At 31.5% G+C, this 25,122-nt stretch overlaps 1 protein-coding gene across 1 annotated transcript in view; it reads left to right on the top strand.

Annotated features, from left to right (window-relative positions):
• LOC139522914 (von Willebrand factor D and EGF domain-containing protein-like) overlaps positions 1-19,777 on the top strand; it is a 102,680-nt gene extending 82,903 nt beyond the window's left edge. Inside the window, exon 22 of the mRNA XM_071316549.1 lies at positions 19,419-19,777. Coding sequence (XP_071172650.1) covers positions 19,419-19,650 — 232 coding nt within the window. The 3' untranslated portion in view covers positions 19,651-19,777. The remainder of the gene's footprint in view (positions 1-19,418) is intronic.
• Positions 19,778-25,122: the final 5,345 nt, after the last annotated feature.

Here is a 25,122-nt window from a genome sequence, read left to right as displayed (position 1 = left end):
CCAAATTCGGAGACCGCGTGCTTAGTCCACATACTGCCCGCGAAATGCGAAATGGTCAGGTTGGGTAATGTTCTCATATTTGTATATGTTAGCGGCAATAAGTAAAATTAGGCATTAAGCTTAAATCCTAGGCGGCAATAAGCTAACGCCTAGGCATTAAGTTATTGCCTGAAATTTTCAGGCATTAAGCTTATTGCCTGAAATCTGATGATGATTATTCATCCTATTGCCAAAGATAATTTTAGGCAATAAGTAAACTCTGGAATTTATGCATATTGGGTGATTTATTCTTGATAAAGAGTCTTTTTTTTATTATATTTCTAATTCTACATTTATAAATATACATTCATTTGACAGATCTTCAAAATTAGTAAGTTTATTTAGTAATTTTGAAAAACAGAATAAACTCATACTTTTTTCGTGTTTGTGTGGTATAAATAAGTATCAAAAAGACTTAAAAAAAGTAATTTTATCCAATTGAAAAAGGGGGGAGATTCTATAGAATAATTATAATTATATTTATTTGAAAATTTGTACACTTCATTAGTCGAGCTGGTTTGAACTTGTCAAAAGTAGACCAAATTAAGATTGGATTTTTTTTTTATCACACCATTTTCTATTTTTATTTATTGGATAAGTAAATTGTCTTTGTTAATAGTTCGACAATTTGTGATAACAAAATGATTTTTTAACACAAATTTCTATCAAGTTTTTATATTTCTAAATTATTATTTGATGCATTTTAATATAAATAACATATTTTATTTGTAAATTTATTTCTGGTCTCTTGTGGAGATTTGTCATATTGGTAATCATGCCACATCTTCTTTTTTATATTTAGGATGACACTGGGTCCTGTACTTTTGCATTGTTAAAATCGGTGAAATTTGATTTTTTTCTTCTTTTCATTCTCAAACGTATGTTATTTGCAGTAATAAAATAAAATAGTTGAAGTATTCAGTATTTATATGAAGATGCACGAGATTTTCCTATGAACTTTTAAGTATGAAACCGTGACGCTTCGAATTCAGGGGCCTGGTTTTCGAAAGTATCATAAGATATGTCATAAGATATATCTTAGGACATAGTTTATGATCATCTTATGACTATCATATGATATGTCATAGGATGAAAATCAAAGCTGTCTAAGAGAGTCATTGCTATGATGCTCTTATGACTGTCATAAGTGAACATTTATTTATTCTAAATAATGATTAAAAAGTGATAAATATAAAAATGAAAAGTATGAACATATTAATTATAACCATTCTTAGTATTTACGAATATTTTATTTGTTTCATTATAATGAACATGAAATTTTTTACAAAAAGGAATTAAAATATAAGTTAATAATTTTGTTTAAATTTAGTATGTAATATATAATAAATTTTGAACAATAAATCTTGAACTTCGCTTTCGTGTATTATCAAACATGCATTGTTATTTAACTGTGAATACTTTTTAGATTCGGTACATCGAGTATCCGCTTAACGAAATGCCCGTGCACATACGTTAATATAGTACTATTAAATATACTGGGAACGAAATAATATGTATATTTCTTATACAAAACCATGAGTTAGAAAAGAATTCCAAAACGTATGTCCCAGGAGATTCAAATTTTAATTCACGTCGTTGAGAAAAATAAAATCTTTACTATTTAGCTAACTGAGAAACACAACAAATATTTTTATTGCAATTAACATGAAATAATACATGAAAGAAAATTAAACTTTTAGTTCACAATCATAAGACCATCATAAGTCATGTCGCGAGGGGTCTTAAGTTTACGACAAAAGTTATGACAAATCGTAACTTGGGACACTTTCGAAAACATGTCTTACGACTATGACATGTCCTAAGACCATCATAAGACATGTCTTAGTCGTAAGATACTTTCGAAAACCAGGCCCCTGGTCCCTCAAAGCATAACATGATTTTACCGATTATATATTTAATTTTTACTATTTACAATTATTTTGTTCAATTCTAATATAAAACGTAGTTATATTTTTTACTTATATTTTGTTTCAAAGAGTTTAGATCTACAATTATAATATAAAAAATATTTATAACCTTTCATTTAAAACTAGTAATTATTTTCTAATAATTAATCGGTGTGTGAATTAAAGTTTTTGGTCGAATTTGATACAATATTTCATTTTTTCATTTGCTATTTTCTTTTACGCCAATACTTCAGTCCGATATGCGGTTTAAATAGAACAAAAGAATTCGACCTCTTGTGTTTAGAAGGTAGAAAAGTGTAATGATCTTTGTATACGGTTGTCAAGATGTCACAAAAGTTACTTTCAGTAAAGTCATTATAAATATTTGAATTCACGTTGTTTAATTTTCATATTGTACAATTGTTCACAATGCAACTTGCAAACAATCGTTTTTAAAACGACCATAAGTCAAGCTGTTACGTCATTTAGGGGGTCTCCTTATAAACTGCTACTTTTTTTTGCCCGACATAGAAAAAATCTGGGAAAAATTACAAAAATTAAGAAATGAATTGTCAATCGTTTAAGACCATTCCCAAAGTGGCACACCTAAATTTGACATTTGGACGCAACTTCAAAGTTGGATGTTATATGACGGGGTTTTGTTAATTAATTTGCGCATCGAACACACCCGTCCTATATATGTAACATCACATGACTTTTAAGTGATTAAAACTAAAAAATTTTAAATAATATTTGCATGCTTGACATGTTTTTTTTCTAAACAATTACAATTACACCGACAGTCATAACTTCTGTATTATTAAAAAAAGGTTTGTTAAACATTTTGTTACACCTTAGTTATACAGTAACCCGGATTGGTTGACCATTGTAAAGTTGAGTTTTTGGGGTAGCATAGATTTATATCGTTGTATTCTTTTTTTTTGTGTTAACCAATTGTCGTTCGGAATTATTTTTTCTACATAATTTATTGATCTTGCAATTCTTGTAATTTAGTTTGCGTCTTATTTCTTGAGTGTCATATTTTGGCTATGTTTGTGTTCGATTATACAGTATAATAAGTCGGTAGTTGCCCGCGAATGGATGTTTTTTTTTTCTTTGCATCTTAAATTGGGATTGCACTGAGTTATTTCATGATTTCTTTTGTGCTATATTTTCGATACATTTTTAGTCTATCTTATAGCATCTTACAATTGTCCGACGACATAATGTGATACTTATTTTGTTCGTCAATATTATTCATACGATTCATACGATTTGAACTTACTATTAAATATCTTCACGGCCGACACTCGGCTAACCGAGGGATTGGTCGGTTAATCTATATTGAGTATGTGGCTATATCGGCGGTGGGTCTGTTAATCGGGTTGGCTAAAGTCTGTTAATCAGGTGTTATCGAGGAAATCATTGGAAATTCTGCATGTTTCATTGTATAACTTTTTAAATATATGTTTATCATATAAATTATTCATGTCTAACAAAACAATTCAATGTACCGAATCCAGTGGTGTAATTATTATTTTTCTAGCTTCGATGTACGATCTATAAAATGAAAAGGCGTGTTACTCATCAATAAATTTATACACATTTTACACACACAAAATGTACACAAAAAGACACGTTGGTTGAATTTACTTGCATGCGGTATCTGAACATCGAACAAAGACAGGCATTATGTTTGTCAACCAAATTGATATCATTGTGTGAAAAATCTACACAAAAATCTGTATTTTGGTGACATAAATCAATCTTTATTTAAAACCTGGTCTGTTAATGGGTCGGATGTATAAAACCCGGTCTGTTAATTGGTCTGTTAAGAGTTACGAATGGCAATAAAAGTATAATTTTATTGCTGTATAAAGTGTTATCGGATAAAATGGGTAGGCTCAAGACGAGTGGCTAAAATATACGGAAACAACACATGAGCAATGAAACATAATATATACGGAAACACTGACATGAACAATGAATTTAGGCCATGAATATTGAAAACTGATATAAAAAGTGTAATATTAAAGTATTATTATACATCATGTTAAAATGCCATATTTTGATTGCCTAAGGTTTTAATTTACTCTATCACATGGCTGAGCGGGTGACATTTTTTTTGGAATGTCACCCTCTCGGCTAGACCAATCAAAAATCGGCATTTAAACGACAATGAATTGAATCTACATCAAGTTATTTTATAGACAATGCTTAAAGTTCTAATTTACTATACAACGAAGCGTGGAACGACTCAAACTTATTCCTTTTACAATTGTTGGAAAAACGTATTTCACTTGTTAATATTTTTACTTTAAAACCTATAAATCATTGTGTGTTATGCTTATTGTTGATATTAAACGCATTCGTTCACCATCGATGGGTTTCAACTGGTGATGTACATTTCATCATGTTCATTGTGATGTATATTTCTCAGCCAGATATGAGGCCTTTTGAAAGGGGTATTTACCCAAAATTTAAATAAAATAAATAACAATAACAAAATAACAACAATTGAAAATATTTTTTTTCTTGATAGCAGAGCTTTTTTTCCCGTTTCTGGCCAAATCCTTGTATCGTTTATATGTCAAGTCAATGCACTACTATTGTCTATTTACTTCACTTCTGATGATTTTTCAAATACCCGTTACGCTGTCAAGTACGTGACTACATAGAAAATACTTTATAATAAAACTCATCTGTTATAGAAAAAGATGATAGGACATTCATTATAATAAATCAAATATCACATAGCTGAGAGGGTGATAGAGCAGATCGGTATCCCTCGAAAAAACATTGTCAACCTTGGCTTCGCCGCGGTTGACAATGTTTTCTCGGGACCCAAATCTGCTCTATCACCCTCTCAGCTATGTGTTTTTTATATCTTATCACATATTTGTTATGGATACGGATACATTTTGAAGATTTACCTTTTATGTTTCATTAAATTGTTATAATTGAACTTTTTTCCCCTCTTTTCTGCAACACTTAAATATGTGATAAAAAGCTTAAAGATGATAACATGTTTTTCCATATTTGCCCTGGTATCATCCCTCAATCCATATCGGCCCTCGGAGTCTCGGGATGATACCAGGGCTAATATAGAAAAGGGCATGTTATAATCTATACATATTGATTTCATCCAAGAATGGTCGCATATATCATGTGGATTCTGTTTAGGTTGTCATGAATGACACTAATTTGTATCTAAATTGATATTAACCAGTATATAAATCAGAGATAAACGTCGTAATGTAACTAAACATCAGTAAGTAAAATATATTGGGATGCTAGAATATATAAAGAATAAAGAAATAATAATGAGTAAGATAAAATAAAATGTAGAGAAAAGTAACAGACAATTTAAAGAATATAGAAATAAACAACACCCCCAATCCGGACCCTCATTGTATACACGAGAATCTGGAAGGAAACACAGAAAATATAGAATATTAGATAAGGAGAGTAGGAAGTGATGCATTAATAAAAAAAAGATAGAACAAAATAATAACTGTTTGAGAATAAAGACATGAAACTTCCCTGGGTGTTGAAACAGTAACGGATTGCTATGTACTCATATTGGTAATAAATGCTGAAAGTTTACATGCGGACAACTGCAGTTCTCCTCTGCACTTATGTAGAAAGGAACTAAACGGAATAAAATGAATTAAAACTTAAGATAACCAAATGTAGCTGCATTCGCTCCTTTCCATTTACTTCTTTAGACTGATTTGTAAACAACAGATGATTCAGTAATAGAAGAAAAGAACCAATCGAATGATGTTGACGATTTAGAGTTTAACGTCCAGTGACAAATATCATGTGCACATGAGAACGACAACACGTTATATGTACCCTGTGTTGTATTAGAAAGACACTTTCGGACGGATTTGAGAACGTGCTACTTTGAACAGACACAAAAATTAAGGCTGAGGAAAACGTTAATAATAGATTCATGCATATTCCAGCAGGCAATCCATATCCATATATTGAAGTGACACACTCCTTAATAAAATGCAAAGGAAGTCAAAATAAAAATGTTCTTACTAGCGTATTGTCATTTTTTTTTACTCAAGAGCATCTCATTCTTAACTTTTTCAAAGGGAAAATATAAAGGTAGCACAACTATTGTCGTGGCTAAATAACTCTTAACTGACACAATTTCAATTGTCCAACCCATTAACAGACTTTATTCCCATAATGTTCACTAAAACGTGGTATTACTGACGTTATATTACAATTATGAAATATTTACTTATTTCAATTTATATTTTAGAACCAAAGTACGATTTTGTGTCCTTTAAATGATATCTAAAATTGTTTTTTTCGCCTTTCATTACAAAAATTGATATGCGTATAAGCATATATACTACATACTTGCGCGACGCCTTTTAGTTTTACTGAAAACTGCGCAGACTATGAAATGTTTTTACAGTTGGAAAATGTTCTATGATATATATCATTTTGTCAGACACTTTTCTTTTTTTGATTTGATTCTTATAATGTACCTAAAATCTGTATATTAAATAGATTTCAATATTAAAATTGTGCGTTTTACTCTTAACAGACGTATAACCAACCCGATTAACAGACCAACCGCCGATATAGCCGCATACTCAATATAGATTAACCGACTATCTCTCGGTTAGCCGAGTGTCGGCCGTGATCTTATTTTTTTCTTAATACACTGTGTCTAAACCACACCGGCAGAATTTGATCGGACTCGATGGTATCTAACATCCGGCACAATGACGGAACATCAATAGACAGAAGAAAGATAGGTTTCTCCTTATTTTCTTATTTTTTTAATGATATCGAAGAATATATATACATAAACAACTATTTTCTATTGTGATATGCAATATTTTCTACAACCGTTCTATATTAACGGAGAAATAAGTCAAAATGCATGTCAAAATGACGAATTGAGTGAACCTTGCCTCGAAATTGTTTAATTTCTCTTTAAATTGTTCACATTGTACGGAAAGAAAGGTACGGGAAGATAGATACTGACACAGAGATTGCAAAACTAGTCATTATGAGCATCTCAATACTTGTATTTATGTGTATGGAACGAAAGAAATAGGTCATGTCAAATAAAAATACACCGGTTTCGTCATTGTTGTTTACTACACAACACCCGGTTTCGTCTATATATATCACCCGGTTTTTTATATTTTTTTAAAACCAACAATTAATGAAAAGCAACGTTAACACGGATCTGAACATTGTCTTTCGAAAGAAATTAAATATATATGTATTATAAAGTAAACTTGGCGTGTTTACATTTATTTACATAGGTAATTATAGTACTACACATTTTCCTAATGAAAGTCGTACCCGTTATTTCACTGATCTTCAAACTAATTTTAAATGGAATATAAATACTCAATAGCAAACACTGATATCTAATTATTTTTTTAACATTAACATTATGATATTTTTTTTATATAGGTTTTGAGATACATCGCAGTATGTGACCCCCTTTTTTTTTACAAAGAAAACCTAATTAACGCTTAAAAAACAAAATTTAAAACATCACCATAAAGTATGCAGAAGTTAAGATTTATATTACTAAGAAGTGTGTAAAGTTTGATGCAATAATGATAAATCATTTTGAGATATGGCGCGACATGTTAACAAAAAACACACTCCTGTTTTACTTACAAAGTTCTGTAACTCAAAAAGATTTAATTTGATTTTCACTAAAAGGTTTACAAATCGTTTGACCATTTCAAGAAATAACTTTGTTAAGTTTCATGAAAACTAGATAAGCTCAAGTTACGGTGCGACATGTTTACGCTGGACATAAAGATAGACGGATAGCTAGACGGACGGACCGAATGACTGATAGATGGAGGAACGGACGGACGGACAGACGGGTGTATACAATAATACGTCCTGTCAAAATTGGGACGGGCGTGTAAAAACGCAAAGAAATGAAAAAAAAATCGTAATTAAAGGTCAATAAGTTTTATTAGGATATCGGCCAAGTCGATTTATTTGTATATTTGTCTGCCTTATCATTTTCCTATATAACTTTTATATATATTTGAGAAAAATGTATAGAAATCGATAAAAAGAACTTGATATTCGGCATTTATTATAATAAACATAATCCAACTCACATAATCCGATTTCCCGGGTGTCCCTGTTTTCTCATTTCTTACAATATTTTAATTCGGTATACACTTTATAAGATAAGTGGCGAATCTAGATGACGTATAGGTTGCACGCCCCGACCCCACCTTCGGTTGCCAAAACTATATTGATTCCTGTATTTAACGATTTTGTAAAGCAAAAAATAATCAAAATATTGTTCGACTCGCTACGCTCGGCGGTATGTAAAGGTTGTTCGAAATACGCCCACTTTGAAATAAACTGAATCCGTCTGTCCGTATATATTGTCAAAATATATTGACCAACGTCAGTGTACGATCATCATAACACAATGGCGACAGTACAGACTCGGTTTTTAGCTCACCTGGCCCGAAGGGCCAAGTGAGCTTTTCCCATCACTTGGCGTCCGGCGTCCGTCGTCGTCCTGCGTCCGTCGTCCGGCGTTAACTTTTACAAAAATCTTCTCCTCTGAAACTACTGGGCCAAATTTAACCAAACTTGGCCACAATCATCATTGGGGTATCTAGTTTAAAAAATGTGTCCGGTGACCCGGCCAACCAACCAAGATGGCCGCCATGGCTAAAAATAGAACATAGGGGTAAAATGCAGTTTTTGGCTTATAACTCAAAAACCAAAGCATTTAGAGCAAATCTGACATGGGGTAATATTGTTCATCAGGTCAAGATCTATCTGCCCTGAAATTTTTAGATGAATCGGACATTTCGTTGTTGGGTTGCTGCCTCTGAAATGGTAATTTTAAGGAAATTTTTCTGTTTTTGGTTATTATCTTGAATATTATTATAGATAGAGATAAACTATAAACAGCAATAATGTTCAGCAAAGTAAGATCTACAAATAAGTCAACATGACCAAAATGGTCAGTTGACCACTTTAGGAGTTATTGCCCTTTATTGTCAATTTTTAACCATTTTTTGTAAATCTTAGTAATCTTTATGAAAAATCTTCTCCTCTTAAACTACTGGGCCAAATTTAACCAAACTTGGCCATAATCATCATAGGGGTAGCTAGTTTAAAAAATGTGTCCGGTGACCCGGCCAACCAACCAAGATGGCTGCATGGCTAAAAATAGAACATAGGGGTAAAATGCAGTTTTTGGCTTATAACTCAAAAACCAAAGCATTTATAGCAAATCTGACAGGAAGTAAAATTGTTGATCAGGTCGCGATCTATCTGCCCTGGAATTTTCAGATGAATCGGATAATCGGTTGTTAGGTTGCTGCCCCTGAATTGGTAATTTTGAGGAAATTTTGCTGTTTTTTTGTTATTATCTTGAATATTATTATAGATAGAGATAAACTGTAAACAGCAATAATGTACAGCAAATTAAGAACTAAAAATAAGTCAGAATGACCAAAATAGTCAATTGACCCCCTAAGGAGTTATTGCCCTTCATAGTCAATTTTTAGCAATTTTCTTAAAATTTGAAGATTTTCAATAACATTTTCCACAGAAAGTACTGTTATAGATAGAGATAATTGTAACCAGCAAGAATGTTTAGTAAAGTAAGATCTACAAACACATCACCATCACCAAAACACAATTTTGCCATGAATCCATCTGTGTCCATTGTTTAATTTCACATAGACCAAGGTGAGCGACACAGGCTCTTTAGAGCCTCTAGTTTTAATAATGTTAACAAAATAATTATTATTGAATTTTATCGATGACCTGAGACTATTATACTAATTTGTACATAGCAGTATAGTTACAATTAGTGATAAATAAATTTTATTTTAATGCATGGTAGTTGTAATCCTACATTCATTTTCTATGTCGATTATGCATGCATATACATTTGTCTTATTATCAACGTTTATCCTTAAGAAGATTTATTTTTAACGATGGTAGAAAAGATTACATACATGGAATGATTAGATTACTTATAAAGGTGTCCATTCTTTTGTGCGAGAAAATCACATATCAATTGTGTGTTTCGATTTTTAAGACCGTAAACTTTAATTTCAAGTTTAAACATGTTCAACATATTTTCCCATAACTCATATAGAAAACGCATATTTAGAGAGCTTTAATCTCAATATGCTGTTAAAAAAGTTCGGAATGCAAAGTAAAATTAAAATATTTGTGTTCTATAAGAGTAGGAATTTGCTTATTATTTATTTGAATCTGAGACTCATATAAATAATAAGCCGCTGTCCGGTGAACGAACTTGTTTTCGAACGACCCACAAAACTCATTTTGAACGCTGAAGTTAAATAATCAATTATAATGTAATGCGATTATGATTTTTTTTATTTGACCAAACCGGGTTATGCATTTTGAAATCTACGACGAAACCGGGTTGTATACATTGACGAAACCGGCCAGTTCCATTTTGACATGACCCATTTCTTCCGTTCCATACACAGAGTTACAATTATTGAGATGCTCATAATAACTAAATTTGCAATCTCCGTGTCAATATCTATCTTCCCGTACCTTTCTTTCCGTACAATGTGAACAATTTAAAGAGAAATTAAACAATTTCGAGGCAAGGTTCACTCAATTCGTCATTTTGACGTGCATTTTTACTTATTTTTCCATTAATATAGAACGGTTGTAGAAAATATTGCATATCACAATAGAAAATAGTTGTATGTGTATTTATATTCTTCGATATCATAAAAAAAATAAGAAAATAAGGAGAAACCTAGCTTTCTTCTGTCTATTAATGTTCCGTCATTGTGCCGGATGTTAGATACCATCGAGTCCGAACAAATTTTGCCGGTGTGGTTTAGACACAGTGTAATAGTTAACTTTACCTACAGTCGAAAATTTGCAAGACGTTAAGTCTTTACTTATTTTACAGTTTTACATTAAACTCAATTTTAGTATAGTTTATCACATAAAGACTCGATTGTATTATAGTAATTTTCTTGAATAACTGTGTTAGTTGTATGTTTCTTCACAACTCAGAAATAGATTCAAGGATATCAAAGTTCCATTATATCAAGGAGGTTATATGATGATTCTAAAAAACAACGAAAATTAAGCATATATATGATCTTTTAATTGTTCTTGAACAGGGCTCCAGTTTAAAAAAACAAGAGTTCAGATGATCAAGTTCTTTGAAGAAGGAGAAAGGGGAAACCAATGGCACTGCTATATCATCTCAGAAATTATATACATTATTACCATCATTATTGCAAGGTTATAAAGGATGCATTGACATCTCTTCTGTTATGGATACGTATGACATATTCTGTATATGAAAAAAAAACAAGTTCCTTTTGTGGCATAACTTTATTCATATAGATTATTTCTCCTACATATCTTTATATATTGCTTTCTTTAGTTCAAATTGGAATCTCAGATAAGCATCTGGTACTTTAAAACCTCTCCTCTCTGTTCCATGCCTCTGGTCGACATGTGTACTTCAGAATAATTCCTGATTGTCAGATGTATAGCAGAACTTTCACATAACTTCTTGATAAAACTGCTGTCTTACTTTCGACACTGCAAACAAAAAACAGAACAGGCTATTAAAGAGGGGTTGCAACCACATGTTCCCCGTACAAACGGATCGGAACTAAAAGCTCTTTCCCGGATCTGGCACTGGATTTATACATCAGATGCGTCACAAAATATAAACATGCTATCAAATATACTAGAATATGAAATAAAGAAAAATATAAATCGAAAATGTTGAATTATCATTTATGTCTACGAAACCACAAGATCCTACTTAATTGGTCATGTTTTCAAATCATATCAAATGTTTTCATTGGTCTTCACTTGTTAGAAAAATGTACTTCACTTGTTAGAAAAATGTACTGAAGTTATTGTTAGCTCAATTATCAATGTTAGGTTATTGCATATTCTTCAGAGCTGTATCTTGAACTAATGAATTGAAAAAGAGGGGATGGGTATACGTACTAAACATGTGTCTGTATTTTCAACATATCTAACAAACATGTGAGAAAAATGAGTTTTAGAATACGAAATATCTCTCTCATTCTGTAAACAGATATTAGTTTTCTCATTTTAATTGTTTTACATTATCTTATCGGGGCTTTTTATAAATGACTATGCGGTATTGGCTTTGCTCATTGTTGAAATCCGTACGGTTACCTACAGTTGTTAATGTATGTGTCATTTTGGTCTCTTGTGGACAGTTGTCAAATTGGCAATCATACCACAACTTCTTTTTATATTGTAGGATTGGTAAGGTATTTTTGGTGTTTTTAAAGGCCCCCCTTTTTTTGTAATATACACCACAAAAAAAACATTTAGTTAAGATAAAGAACTAATAAACGTTAGTCCAATAATGTAAGGCTTCAGAGTTTCAGATCATTTACATTCAACATTTTTATCGGATCTATTTTTACTATCAATATTGAACCATTAATTTTTATCGGATTTTTTTTCACTACCAATGTTGAACCGTTCAACATTGAAAGTAAACAAAAATTCGATAAAAAATGTTGAATGTAAATGATATGAACCTCCGGTCTTATATTAAAGGACAATATATAAGACTTCTGAGGTTCATATCATTTACATTCAACGGTTTTATCTGATTATTTTTTACTATGAACCGTTCAACATCAATAGTAAAAAAAATCCGATATAAAAACGTTGAATATAAGTGATATGAACCTCCGAAGTCTTATGTAATAGCACTACGGTAAATAAAATAATTGACATTCAGTTAATTGAGTGTGGGAGGCTATTTTAATCCACTTTATGAGTGTGTATTATATAATTTTACAATGTAACAAACCTATCAAACACACCGTGAAAAATAACATTATCTCCCCTGGATATGCTTAACAACAAGACACAAAAAACTGCTACCTTTTTTTGCCCTATATTACATAATTATGAAAACACATTACATAGATAGAGAATACTGTCCTTGTGTACACGTTTGAATGTGTAGGTGGCACACTCAGAACGATCGTCTCTAGATTTTTTTTTAAATTCGTCCCGGCCTTTCCGGGTTCACGTAGCAACACGTTTCTTTTCTTCCCAGCTTTTCCTGATTATGAATTAATCCAAAACATGCATTTATCCCAATGCAACAACTATTAAACAACTCATCTACACCAATGGTGATCGTCTAATTCCTAGCTGATTCCTTTAATCGTACCTTTCTTGACAACACCCATCGTTGTAGCGTCTACCATTGGAGGTAGTGAAATTACATGATTTAACAGGAGAGCGAAATAAACAAGGGGAGCAATTTTATCGAACCGCATTCCGGACTGACTTAGGACATCCCAGCTAATGAAATCCTCAGATAGCTTTCGATGTGCAGAATGCTAAGAAATGTCGTAAGTCGATCCTAACTATATCATATTTTCTGTCCTAAGAATATCTTATAGGACTAATCTTAGGACAGTGTCGATAAACAGGCCACAGTCATCATAATATTATTATGTAACAAAAATATTTTAATTTAAATGAATAAATGTCTTTTATTTACTCGCATTTACATTTTAGGCATTAAGCTTAATGCCTGCTCACATTTTTCAGGATTTAAGCTTAAATCCTAGGATTTAAGACTAATGCCTAACATCATTTAGGCAATAGACTTACTGCCTAGGCGTTAGCTTATTGCCTAGGATTTAAGCTTAATGCCTAATTTCACTTATTGCCGCTAACATATATACAGATTGTTTATTTTCAACTTATTTTAATGGAGATTTTGTTAATTGCTAATAAAATTCTGCAAATTGAGTATGTCAACAGATTTGGAGTGGCGTCAACGGTTTCTGAGATACAGAGGAGTTGATTCCTGGTGAAGTGTTTTGGATTTAATTTTTCATCCGATTAGATGAGATTTTTTTCATTGTGTACTCATTTTCATCCTTTTCGGTAATGTCAAAGCATTTTACGTAGTACATACGGTTTTTTAGTTAAAAGGGGAAAAACACTATTAATCACACTTTGCCACACTTTTTCAATTGAGGGTATTTGATATTTTTATTTTCCAACAGAGATGAATGGGGTGATGCCCGTCTTTTGCATTATGTTCCTCGTTTTCTTCTCTTTGAAGAAAAAGAATTAACTGCATTAACCGTGTCCAAATCCTTACGGTGTCCACCTTATTACTGTGTCCACCTTATTACTGTGTCCACACTCTTTGTTTCAACACTTGCCCAATTGTTCCGCGATTTCGCTGGCATCTTCTAGTAAATTTTATAATTCGGAATACTTTGCTTACTTGTGACAATGGTGTTCGACAAGGAGAAAACTTATCACCTTTTCTATTTTCTTTACTTTTGATTGACTAAAACAAATTCTTAGTGAGTTAAAATACAAATGTATTACAGGACTTAACAGAACTATACCAGAAGATCTGGAAAGAGAATTAGAAATATATCTTAAATTTTTTAATATGTTGTGTCGAGTACTCGAAAACCAGTCCTGCATAAGCTTAAAAGATTGTTCATTTATAAAAAAAATATAAACACATGCGTTTGTCCTCCTGACTTAAGACTTTTGAAACCTCTCTCTCTCTTGTTTTGTATATATTGTAAAGTTATTATTGTTATCTCTTTACTGATGTCATACATTGACTTTGTGAGAATAAAGATATAGATTTAGAGGCCATAATTATACCGGTATGGATGATTGATTTGATTGATTTGTTGATTGATTAATATTTAACGCCACTTTCAACACTTTCATGCTATTTCGTGGCGGTGAGTTTATATTGGTGGAGGAAGCCGAAGTTCCCAGTGAGACCATCCGACCTTCGTTTGGAAAACTGACAATTCAGGTCAATTAAGATAGGAGTCGAGCTTACCTGCCACATGCGGTATTCGAACTCACACACCTAATGTGTCGACAGACTAGTGATACAGTAGTTAGACTATTCACACCACTCGACAGCGAGTGCCCATCTCTTTCATCCGAAATTGTTTAAAGGAGATATGGAATGAACTTCAACTCGGTGTATTTCATTTGCTTTCAGCTTTTTATTATGTTTTCGTGCATATATTTCACAACTTCAATATAGATGGTTATGGACGGATGCTTGATGTGCAGCGGCAAATTGATAAGCATATTCGTACAAAAACATGTAACAGCTATTTTCCTAATGTATGTAGTTTAAAGATTTGGTTGGCTTGCTTTCTTTGTCTATATAAATGTTTGTTCAAGCATTCAATAACATCATACAAGCTGAAACCCAGCCTTTCTGTTGCTTAGAATTGTAAAACTTGATTAAAATGCATGAGCAAACAGTTATAAAAACAAAGCAAGCAAGCCAAACAAACCTTCAAACTGCATGCATTAGGAAAATAGCTGTAATGTGATATGAATATTAACCCATGCTTTGTACTAGACCGACACCCTGAGCCGGATTTTTGGTAAATGTTTGATTCCAAATTTCTTGAAAGAGATTTTATATTTTCAGAAGGGAAGCGAAATAGTTTGTTTCCATTTAAATTCAGGGAAAAATAAAACAATGATGAAATTAAAAAAAAATAACCATGTTCTTTTTTATTAAAGTCCATCAAGGAAATACACGTGCTCCTACCCACACTGCAGTCGGTGTCTAACAAATGAATAATATATAATGTACAGATCATCTGTCTAAGCTTTGGTTACAAGGATCTGACAACACTTCGTTTTACTTTCTGTCCTGGTTAATATTACATCAGCCAATGAAATTTCAGCCTTCATATGTTTGAAGGTGTGGATCAATCCGACAAAACCAGAGAATCCCAATGATCTTGAATTGAGCGTTTTCAGATCGGCGTAAGCAAAGCTTGAACACACAATACCTGTAATCAAATAATATTGGTGTCTAAATGAACTTAAACACTGCATTTATTTATTGTTTACTGATCCCTGTTGTTCTCTTTACAGATAGAGAGTTGTGTTTTGAATTTTTCAAAGTGAAGATTTACGGCAGCGGTTTTTAATATTTTGCGTTTTAATAACCTGGAACTATAATAGATTAAAAAAAATTAAGAGCAATGTGTCTGAGTATACTCTATAGTAAAGGTCCTTTTTGGGCAATTTTGGCTCTTCAGAGTTTTGTTGTTTTATTGGCTATTATCTTGATAACTTATCTATAGAGAAACCTTTTCTTGAAAACTTGTATAGACAAGAACACTCAGATATAATCAAAGTAGTGAAGTACTGATCATCGGATGACCGCACATTCTTGTGGATGGTCACAAGCACTTGTCTCAGAAAAAAAAATCATATTAAATAATAAAGTAATGTTAATGTACAGAGATATTTTTTTTCTGTGACAAATTCGTGCGTGGTTGATGAATAAATGATCGGGAATTCAACCTCGCCGTAATAACTATTATATTGTAGTGATACAATTATATATTATTAATCTGTGATCTAAAAAAAAAATTTTATGAGTATTCATTGAAGAAATAAATTTATAACAAGCGATAAGGAATGTCCGTATTTATAAATCGGTAGACCAGCCAGAAACGAAAGCTACGTTAGTAGAAATCTCTTTGGTAACAATACATCGGAATGTTATAACAAATAAATAAGTAATAATTATGGTAATTTTCTTTCATTGGGGTGGGGACGTGTGAGGAAACAGTGGATTTTCTCGTATTTTTTCTTTTTTTTTTTCATGTCTACACCTTGAAGAAGGAAAAACAGTCAATAAATACCCCCTTTTCCAAAGACTTACAAATATTAACCTCCCCCCTCTTCCCCCCAAAAAAAAGCCACCACCTGACAATTACACACAAACGCACATACACATATTTTCAATACTTTTGATCGTAATAACAAAAAAAAGTTCCTAAATGCATTCATTATAAGTTTAAAATATTGCATCAGTAGTGGATCTTAATCTTCAAGTGTGGAAGTTGTTTGTGTCTTCACGAACTTAATTTGGATTTGCCGGTTATGGTCTCATTAATATTTACCACACCTTCATTCGATATTCAAAAAATCAAAAATCAAAAATTTTCTGCTAGTGAAATTATTGAAACTAAGGATTCAGGTTTTAAAAATTGAGGCGAGCGGAACGAGGAGTAAAAATTGATGCCTACGGATTTTTAAGACATCGCCATAACATTACATTGTATACCGCAAATCTATAACTATATAAAATTGAATGCACCTTTCCATTAAAAAAATGATGAAATTAAAGGCCCCTTTTATTTCTTCCTATCCCCCCTTTTTGGGGTTACAAATGACTGGTCCCTTATATGAGCAATTACCCTATCAAAGTCTGATTGTTTCCCCCATTCGTTTGTGTCTATCTTGAGAATATATAAAGAGAAACTCGAACAGCTAAAATAATCAGCCAGGCAAAATTTACATTAATTTACATACTAGAAATTCGTGTATTAACTTCTTATAGAATTTTTTTTATGGTGTACATAAATTGACAAATATAATGCCCTCCCTTGTTAAAATGAGCATAGAGCATGAAAAAAAGGAAGATTTCTTAAATTTGATAATTTTAACCGTATGTTCATTATTGCAGACTCCGTATGTTTATTATTTTAGACCAGTCTATTAAAACAAAACTCATATATTTTGACATTTTTCCAACAATATCAGATGTGATTTTTACATCTTACATATTAAAACGAAGTACTAACATGCCAAGGTTTATCTCTTTTTAAATCTCAACCATTTTCCAAACGACAGCTATAAGTTTGAGCCTGATTAATTGTTACTCCGCAGAAGCAGATCGGAATCAGTTCTGACGTAGTGAGTAATCGCTTTAATCGTAATCATGTTCATTGACCATCAGGACGATGAATGCACATCATCATCATGATGTTCTGACACCATATATAAAGATGTAAACCGAACCACACCCTATGATGTTACATTGTCATAATATAATGACCTTACCACATCATATAACGATGTTAGCACATAACATAAGGATAAGTTCACATCATATATTAAGTTTGCACGTAATATATAGACATCTGTACATGATATAAGATAATTTGCACATCATATAATATAATTTGCACATCAGATAATGTCAAATTGTCATCATATAAAGGTGATTGCACATCACATAATGCCGTTTCTACATCGTATAAGGAAAGCATCACATACTATAAGGACTCAATCACATACCATAATGGAGAAAGCACATCATATAATGAATTGTGGACATGATATAAAGATGCTTGCACCTCATATAAATGTGTTTGGACAGCAAATAAGGACAACTTCACATCATATAATGACAAGTGTACATCATATAAGGACAAATTCACATCACATAATGACAAGTGTACATCATATAAGGACAAGTGCACATCATATAAGGGTAAAATGACATCATATAATGGCAAATGAACATCATATAATGAGAAATGTCATAATAAGACAGTGTCGGCGTTCCATAATAGGAGCCCCTTAAATAATAATGCCAATATGCCAATACCTATATCGAATCAAACGAAAAATTGTAAAAATGCAAGATTCAACACAAAATAAAGATGCAAGAAGATATTGTTCATGATTTTTCCGCATATAAGGAGGCACCTTGTAGGTTGAATTCCAATGTTTAAAAACTTTTAACTATCTTAAATTTTCGGCCAAATTCTTTTAAAAACATGATGATTTCAACCTTCCCATTTCGTTAAAAGTAAAAACTTTAGCATTTTCCATTAGAATTACACAATATTTTTGTAAAAATCCGCCGAGGGACATTTTAAAAACACATAAGTTTTAAACGAAGTAATTTAATTTAAAAAAAAAAAAAGGGGCCAAAGTCACGTGGTGCAAATCATATGAATAAAGTACGTTTGATTTTGCCATATCTTTAAATCATTCCGGGATTTTCTTGATATCACATGTACAATTTGTGCATATGATTTGGACTCGGTGCACAAATCAAGGATTCACATCACTTAGAATAAGACAATGAGAAATAAGGATCTACTATTCTAATTTTCATAGATAAATCTCTGTTTAATTAGACAATAAGATATTTTAAAATATAACTATAAATTTTAAGAGTGTTAGGAAAGTTTTGGAGAGGATCTTAATTCTTTTTAATCTACATCTGATTGACATCAATGGTAAAATGTACCTCCTAACAATATTTCTTAAGTCTAGCGCGTACTATAGACACAAAGGTGGTACGAACTTAAAAAACTCAAAGTTTATTTATTTACAATAAAGTCTAGAGATTTTCTTCGTAAGTGTTTATGCCAGGACAGATTTTTTGTTTTTGTAGCATTTTCTCTTTCTTGAAATATACAGAATATTCAATTTAATTATAAATAATTGTTTAATACATAGCATTGTTTTATATGTTGTCTTTCGATGACTAGCATATAGATATATATACAAACAAATATTCTTACATACATATATACGTCATCAGCATATTAATTTCAGTATGTTTTTTTATAGAGCAAAGATTAATGCGTCTGCTGATAAACTAGAAGAAAGGCCTAATTTTTATCTTGATCAGAGCAACGGAAGCCAGGTTTGGATGACAAGAGATAAAACTATCAGTGACCTTCAACTTGAAATCGATGAAAATAGAGGTGACTCGCCGTTTGAGATGTTCGAAAAACCGTTACATTTTGTACCACCACCAAGTCATTACAAACGTATGCCTGAAAATTTTAAATGGCAGTGATTTAAGATACAAATTAAAGATATCAAAAAGAAAGCCGAAGAAGGGGAGTTTATCACCTGATTTCAGTTTATCAAGGTTTTAGTATAAAAAGTTAGCAAGATATTTCAATTTATAAAGTATTACTCTCCTTATAGTATGTTTCAATAGTATACTAATACGAATGATGAAAAAGGATAATCATCAATTGACTCCAAATGAAATGATAATGATAATGATAATGATAATAACAATAATAATAATAATTATAATAATAATAATAATAATAAAAATTATAATACAATTACTACTACAAATAATTATAATGATAATAAGATGATACTATATATAATGATAATATTACAAATGTTCGCTCAACATTTTCTGATTTTGATTTACTTTATTTTCATAGGGAAAGGATGCATTTTGATGTTTTGATGCTTTTTTCTCATTTTGAAGTGCTTTTATTTCGTAATGTACATAAGTTTTCTAAAGTTTAATTAAAAAGGAGAATGCCCAGTTGATATTAAACAAAAGAAAGGGAACTATTTGTTAAAGAAGGTAAAACAGTCAAATTGGTATATTGGAATTGAAATTTGTTTACATCTGTTTCTATGGTCTTTAAAAGTTTTATAAATGTGCATATAGTATGGAGCTTTGACACATCTTACATGTAAACTTTTAAAACATAGATAATTTTAATAAAACATTCGATTGTGGTAGGTGCAAATATATTTCATAGAAAGAAAAGTGCACCTTTTGGCGTGTTTGAATTGCCTATTCTGTTTTTAAAACGTTTGAAGCAAAACTATTTGGTACATCATATCGCTTCAGATTCTATTAATTGTATACATCAAGGTTACAGGTTGATATAAAAACATTAAATAGTTATCAAAGGTACCCGGATTATAATTTAGTACGCCAGACGCGCGTTTCGTCTACATAAGACTCATCAGTGACGCTCATATGAAAATATTTATAAAGCCAAACAAGTCCAAAGTTGAAGAGCATTGAGGATCCAAATTTCCAAAAAGTTGTGCCAAATCCGGCTAAGGTAATCTATGCCTGGGATAAGAAAATCTTTTGTTTTGTAAACGGGAAATTTATAAAAATGACCACATTATTGATATTCATGTCAACACCGAAGTGATGACTACTGGGCTGGTGATACCCTCGGGGACGAAACGTCCACCAGCAGTGGCATCGACCCAGTGGTGTAAATAGTTATCAAAGGTACCAGGATTATAATTTAGTACGCCAGACGCGCGTTTCGTCTACACAAGACTCATCAGTGACGCTCATATCAAAATATTTATAAAGCCAAACAAGTAAAAAGTTGAAAATTTACAGGAATAAATATGAAATATGCCTGTCAAGTGAAATACCTAAAGAGTCATAACAACAGAGTACATGTTTGCACACTTTAAAAGTGGATTTTTAAAACATTTAGAAACTTAAAATACTTTATTTTGTGTGTGTGTGTTATCTAGGTTTATAAGTATTCAATCCATGAATTTGTTTAGTCTACCCTTCCACGAAATAGTGAATAAAATGTTTTTTAAATTGTTTGAATTTTCAAAAATTCCAGCTGACAACCTATCAGACAATAATTAAAAGTTGACTAAATGCAGAAAAATACATTAAATGATGCTCAAATGCTAGTAGAAACATTTGTCTTTCAAAATACAACCGGTTTTCAAGAGCAAAATTGTCAGAGCGTCATCCCTATAACTGCTTCCTTTATAATGACGATTGTAAAAAGTACTTGACGTTATTGGGAGATAATTTTGACGAAGTAGAATCATGACTGGAAAAGGAAAGGAAAAAAAATATTTACGATTTGCCAATGTGTTCTACGATATAGTGTTTAAAGTATTTTGTTGTTAAAGAATAAAATATATCATACTTTTACTAGAATTTTTTACACTTGATTAAGACTGACATGTAACACTGTTAGATATGAGAGTTGAATTTCAAAATAAAAGTGTTTTTTTTTCATAATTGTGTATAATATAGGATTTGCTTTGACTTAAAGTGTCTGATTTTGATTGACCATGCTATTTGTCCTTATCATTGTTTTGATGTGAATTTTGAAACATAATCAACATTGTTAACTGTTAAACTATATTGATTGTCTTTTTTTGTGTGTGTTTATCCGTACAGATTTCTTTTTAGTGTTCTAGTACTATATTGTTTTTATTTGATGAAATATGTTCCAAAAAAATCTTTTTCGATAAAGGTATAAAAGATCTGAAGATTCCTTTTAATTTATAACATTTTTTTTATATAATAACAATTTTCATGTCAATTTCCATTAGAGTGTTTGCTATGCATTGCCATGAATTTGTGTATAATATCAGTTGTTCAAACTAAACACACTTCTTTGAATTGTATTGATACTGCTTATCATGTTTTTTAATTAGTATTTTCTTTTTAATTATCATGATTATAATTTCATGTATATGCTTTTTACACTTGATGTATTTTGAACTGACTGATTTGTGTTATTTCTGTATATTTGCCAATACTGAACTTATGTATTTTTGTAACTGACAGATGTTTTATTCATTGCTATTACACATTAAAAAGGTCTTTATTTGATGCATTTGTTTAATATGTCTTATAAAATTGAGAATGAAAATTTAAAAATATAAAAAAGAAGATGTGGTATGATTGCCAATTAGACAACTCTCCACAAGAGACCAAAATGACACATAAATTAACAACTATAGTTCACCGTATGGCCTTCAACAATGAGCCAAGCCCATATCGCATAGTCAGCTATTAAAGGCCCCGAAATGACAATGTAAAACCATTCAAACAAGAAAACCAACGGCCTTATTTATGTACAAAAAATGAACGAAAAACAAATATGTAACACTTAAACAAACGACTACCACTGATTTACAGGCTCCGGAAAAAGTTTGTCTTCGTTCATATACCTGATATAAACATATTTGTATATTAACGCACATTCATTCTTAAACAAGTTGTTGACTTGATATGGACTATGTTCGCCTCGTATATCTCATGATGGTATGATAATATACAATTGTTATCTATTAGATTGTTGTGTTGTGGTATATCGATTTTACCATTTGATTATTTACGTTCCGTTTTGAATATTCGTCGGAGTTCAGTATTGTTGTTACTTTATTGTTTTTATACCTCTAGCAGGAGAAATTCTGTTTGATTTTCGAATGACGAATACATAATCTTCAACCTGTTGAATTGAGAACTGTATGTCATTAGATGGTAGTAGCCCTATTTTTTCTTTTTGCTGTGAGTAATGCTGGGTATTTGGTTATTCTACATTGACTAGAAATTTTGCAATTTTGCAATCTTGAAACATTTGAAAGACATACGAAATACAATGTCACTACTACATGATAAAGCATCATAGCAAAGGTTTGGTACAGTCTGATATGCGCATGAAGACGGTGTTGAGTAGTTATATTTAAGTTAACGGACATCCAATTTTTAATAGGAATATTCTATAAAAGCACAAAATATCGTCATTCAACACAAAAGCTTACCGAACATGTAAACACCCATTCGGAAGGGATATAGTTACGATACTGTTTTCAGGGCATTTTATAATTGTGTATTATTACTTACTGCTTTGAATTGTAGTGATACTGTTAATCATGGTTTTTAATTTGTATTTTCTTTTTATCAGGATTATAATTTATGTATGTGTTTTTTACACTTTATTTATTTGAAACTGACTGATTTTGTGTAATTTCTGTATGTCTGACTACTGAAAAATTACTCAATATTACATGTACAAGGTATAAATCAAATATTAACAACTGTATTTTAAATAATATGGTATAGTGGAAAATGCATGCTTCTTATGAGCACACACGAGCATGTTTATATTTACAGTGTTAATTGCTAAATGTAAAGTATATCTAAGTATGTAGGCATGTTATCTTAATAAACAATAAATAGACAAAACAAAAGCTAAGAAAGTTTCAAACAAAACGGTGAGTGTCACTGGTATATTCAGATTTATAAATAGCAATATTCATATATTATATGAAAATAATCTGTTTCCAAAACAGTAATAAGTCAATATTTATGTCAGTATTATCAACAGTCTGATATGCGCATGAAGGCGCTGTTGCTTGGTTAAATGCAAGGTGACTGAACCTCGGTAAAAGCTTAAATTAGCGGAAAGTAACATTTTGCACAACTCCTGAACAAACCAACAACTGCGAATAGCCGACCAAAAACATTACATAAAACTGGCTTCTAGAGAAGACGTTCTTGCAGCAAGACATCCCTAGGTATCACATAGCCTGCACATGCATATGCACCTTATTCATGTTCGTCAATGACCAGCAGCATATACATATTCACAAGATTTTTTTAGGAGATAATTTTGCAGCTTGATCCAAAAATAAAAGAGATGATTTTCAATTTCCTATTTTTACAAGTATACAATTTTAGATGGTGACGTTTCTATCTTATGGTGTTTATATTTTTTATCTTGTTTCACTTGTGTGTGTAAAAACGTATTAAATTTTTGATGAAATAAATCGAAAATCGAATAAGTCTACTGAAAAATTATAAGACCAGGGTTTTTAAATTTCGCAAACTTGTCCAAACTTGTCCAAACATTTACCATATTTTATCATCACTTAGAGACATTTATTGTCGAAATGCGTATCTGGTGCAGACAAATTGGTTCCATTTATGTTATTGTGATCGGGTAAGGGACATTATTCGACATAAATCTACGCGCAGTCATTTTATGCGATTAGATGCTTCACATCGAATCTTTATGTGATTATTCTATACAAGGCACAAACATGTAGTCATTCACCGTAAAAAGCTAACCAAACATTTAAACAGACATTACGATACTTTTGTCAGGTCATTAAAGAAGCCATTTGCGGAATTACTATTGATTCACTCAATTAGGGACTTTCTGATTTGATTTTTCTCTGAGTTCAGTATTTTCGTGATTTTACATTTATGCTGTGTATTTGGTTATTCTTCATTGGCTAGAGACATAGAGGGAGAGTTGAGATCTCGCAGAACATGTTTAAGATAGCTGCATGTTACGACTGTCCCATGTCAGGAACATCTGTCTTCTGTTGTTTTTTGTTTGTTTTTTTATTTTGATTCATTTTAATGTTTCTGAGTTTAGTATGAAATCCATTTTCTCTCTACTACTACAAATTTTTGTTTAGGGACCAGCTGAAGTCCGTCTCCGATTGCGGGATTTTCTCGCTTTGTTGAAGACAAATTAAAAACAATATTGACTTCTGACGTTCTTTATCTTTGGTTTTTAGTGGACCAGTTTATATTCTATATTTTCAAGCTTGAAATTTAAGTGTGTCCTTAACAGTAGTTTTTTGCTACTCTAATTTTGGAGTAAACAGCTTGTCTGAATTTTAAAAGACTATCAATGTTATCCTACACATCGACATATCATAATCAACTAAACCTATATGTCCAAAATATCTTACATATGATAAGAGCTGT

Source organism: Mytilus edulis, chromosome 1 (genome assembly GCF_963676685.1).
Source record: "Mytilus edulis chromosome 1, xbMytEdul2.2, whole genome shotgun sequence".
Taxonomy (NCBI): Eukaryota; Metazoa; Mollusca; class Bivalvia; order Mytilida; family Mytilidae; genus Mytilus; species Mytilus edulis.
Note: the sequence above shows the minus strand (reverse complement) of the source record. Positions and strands in the feature narration are given on the sequence as shown.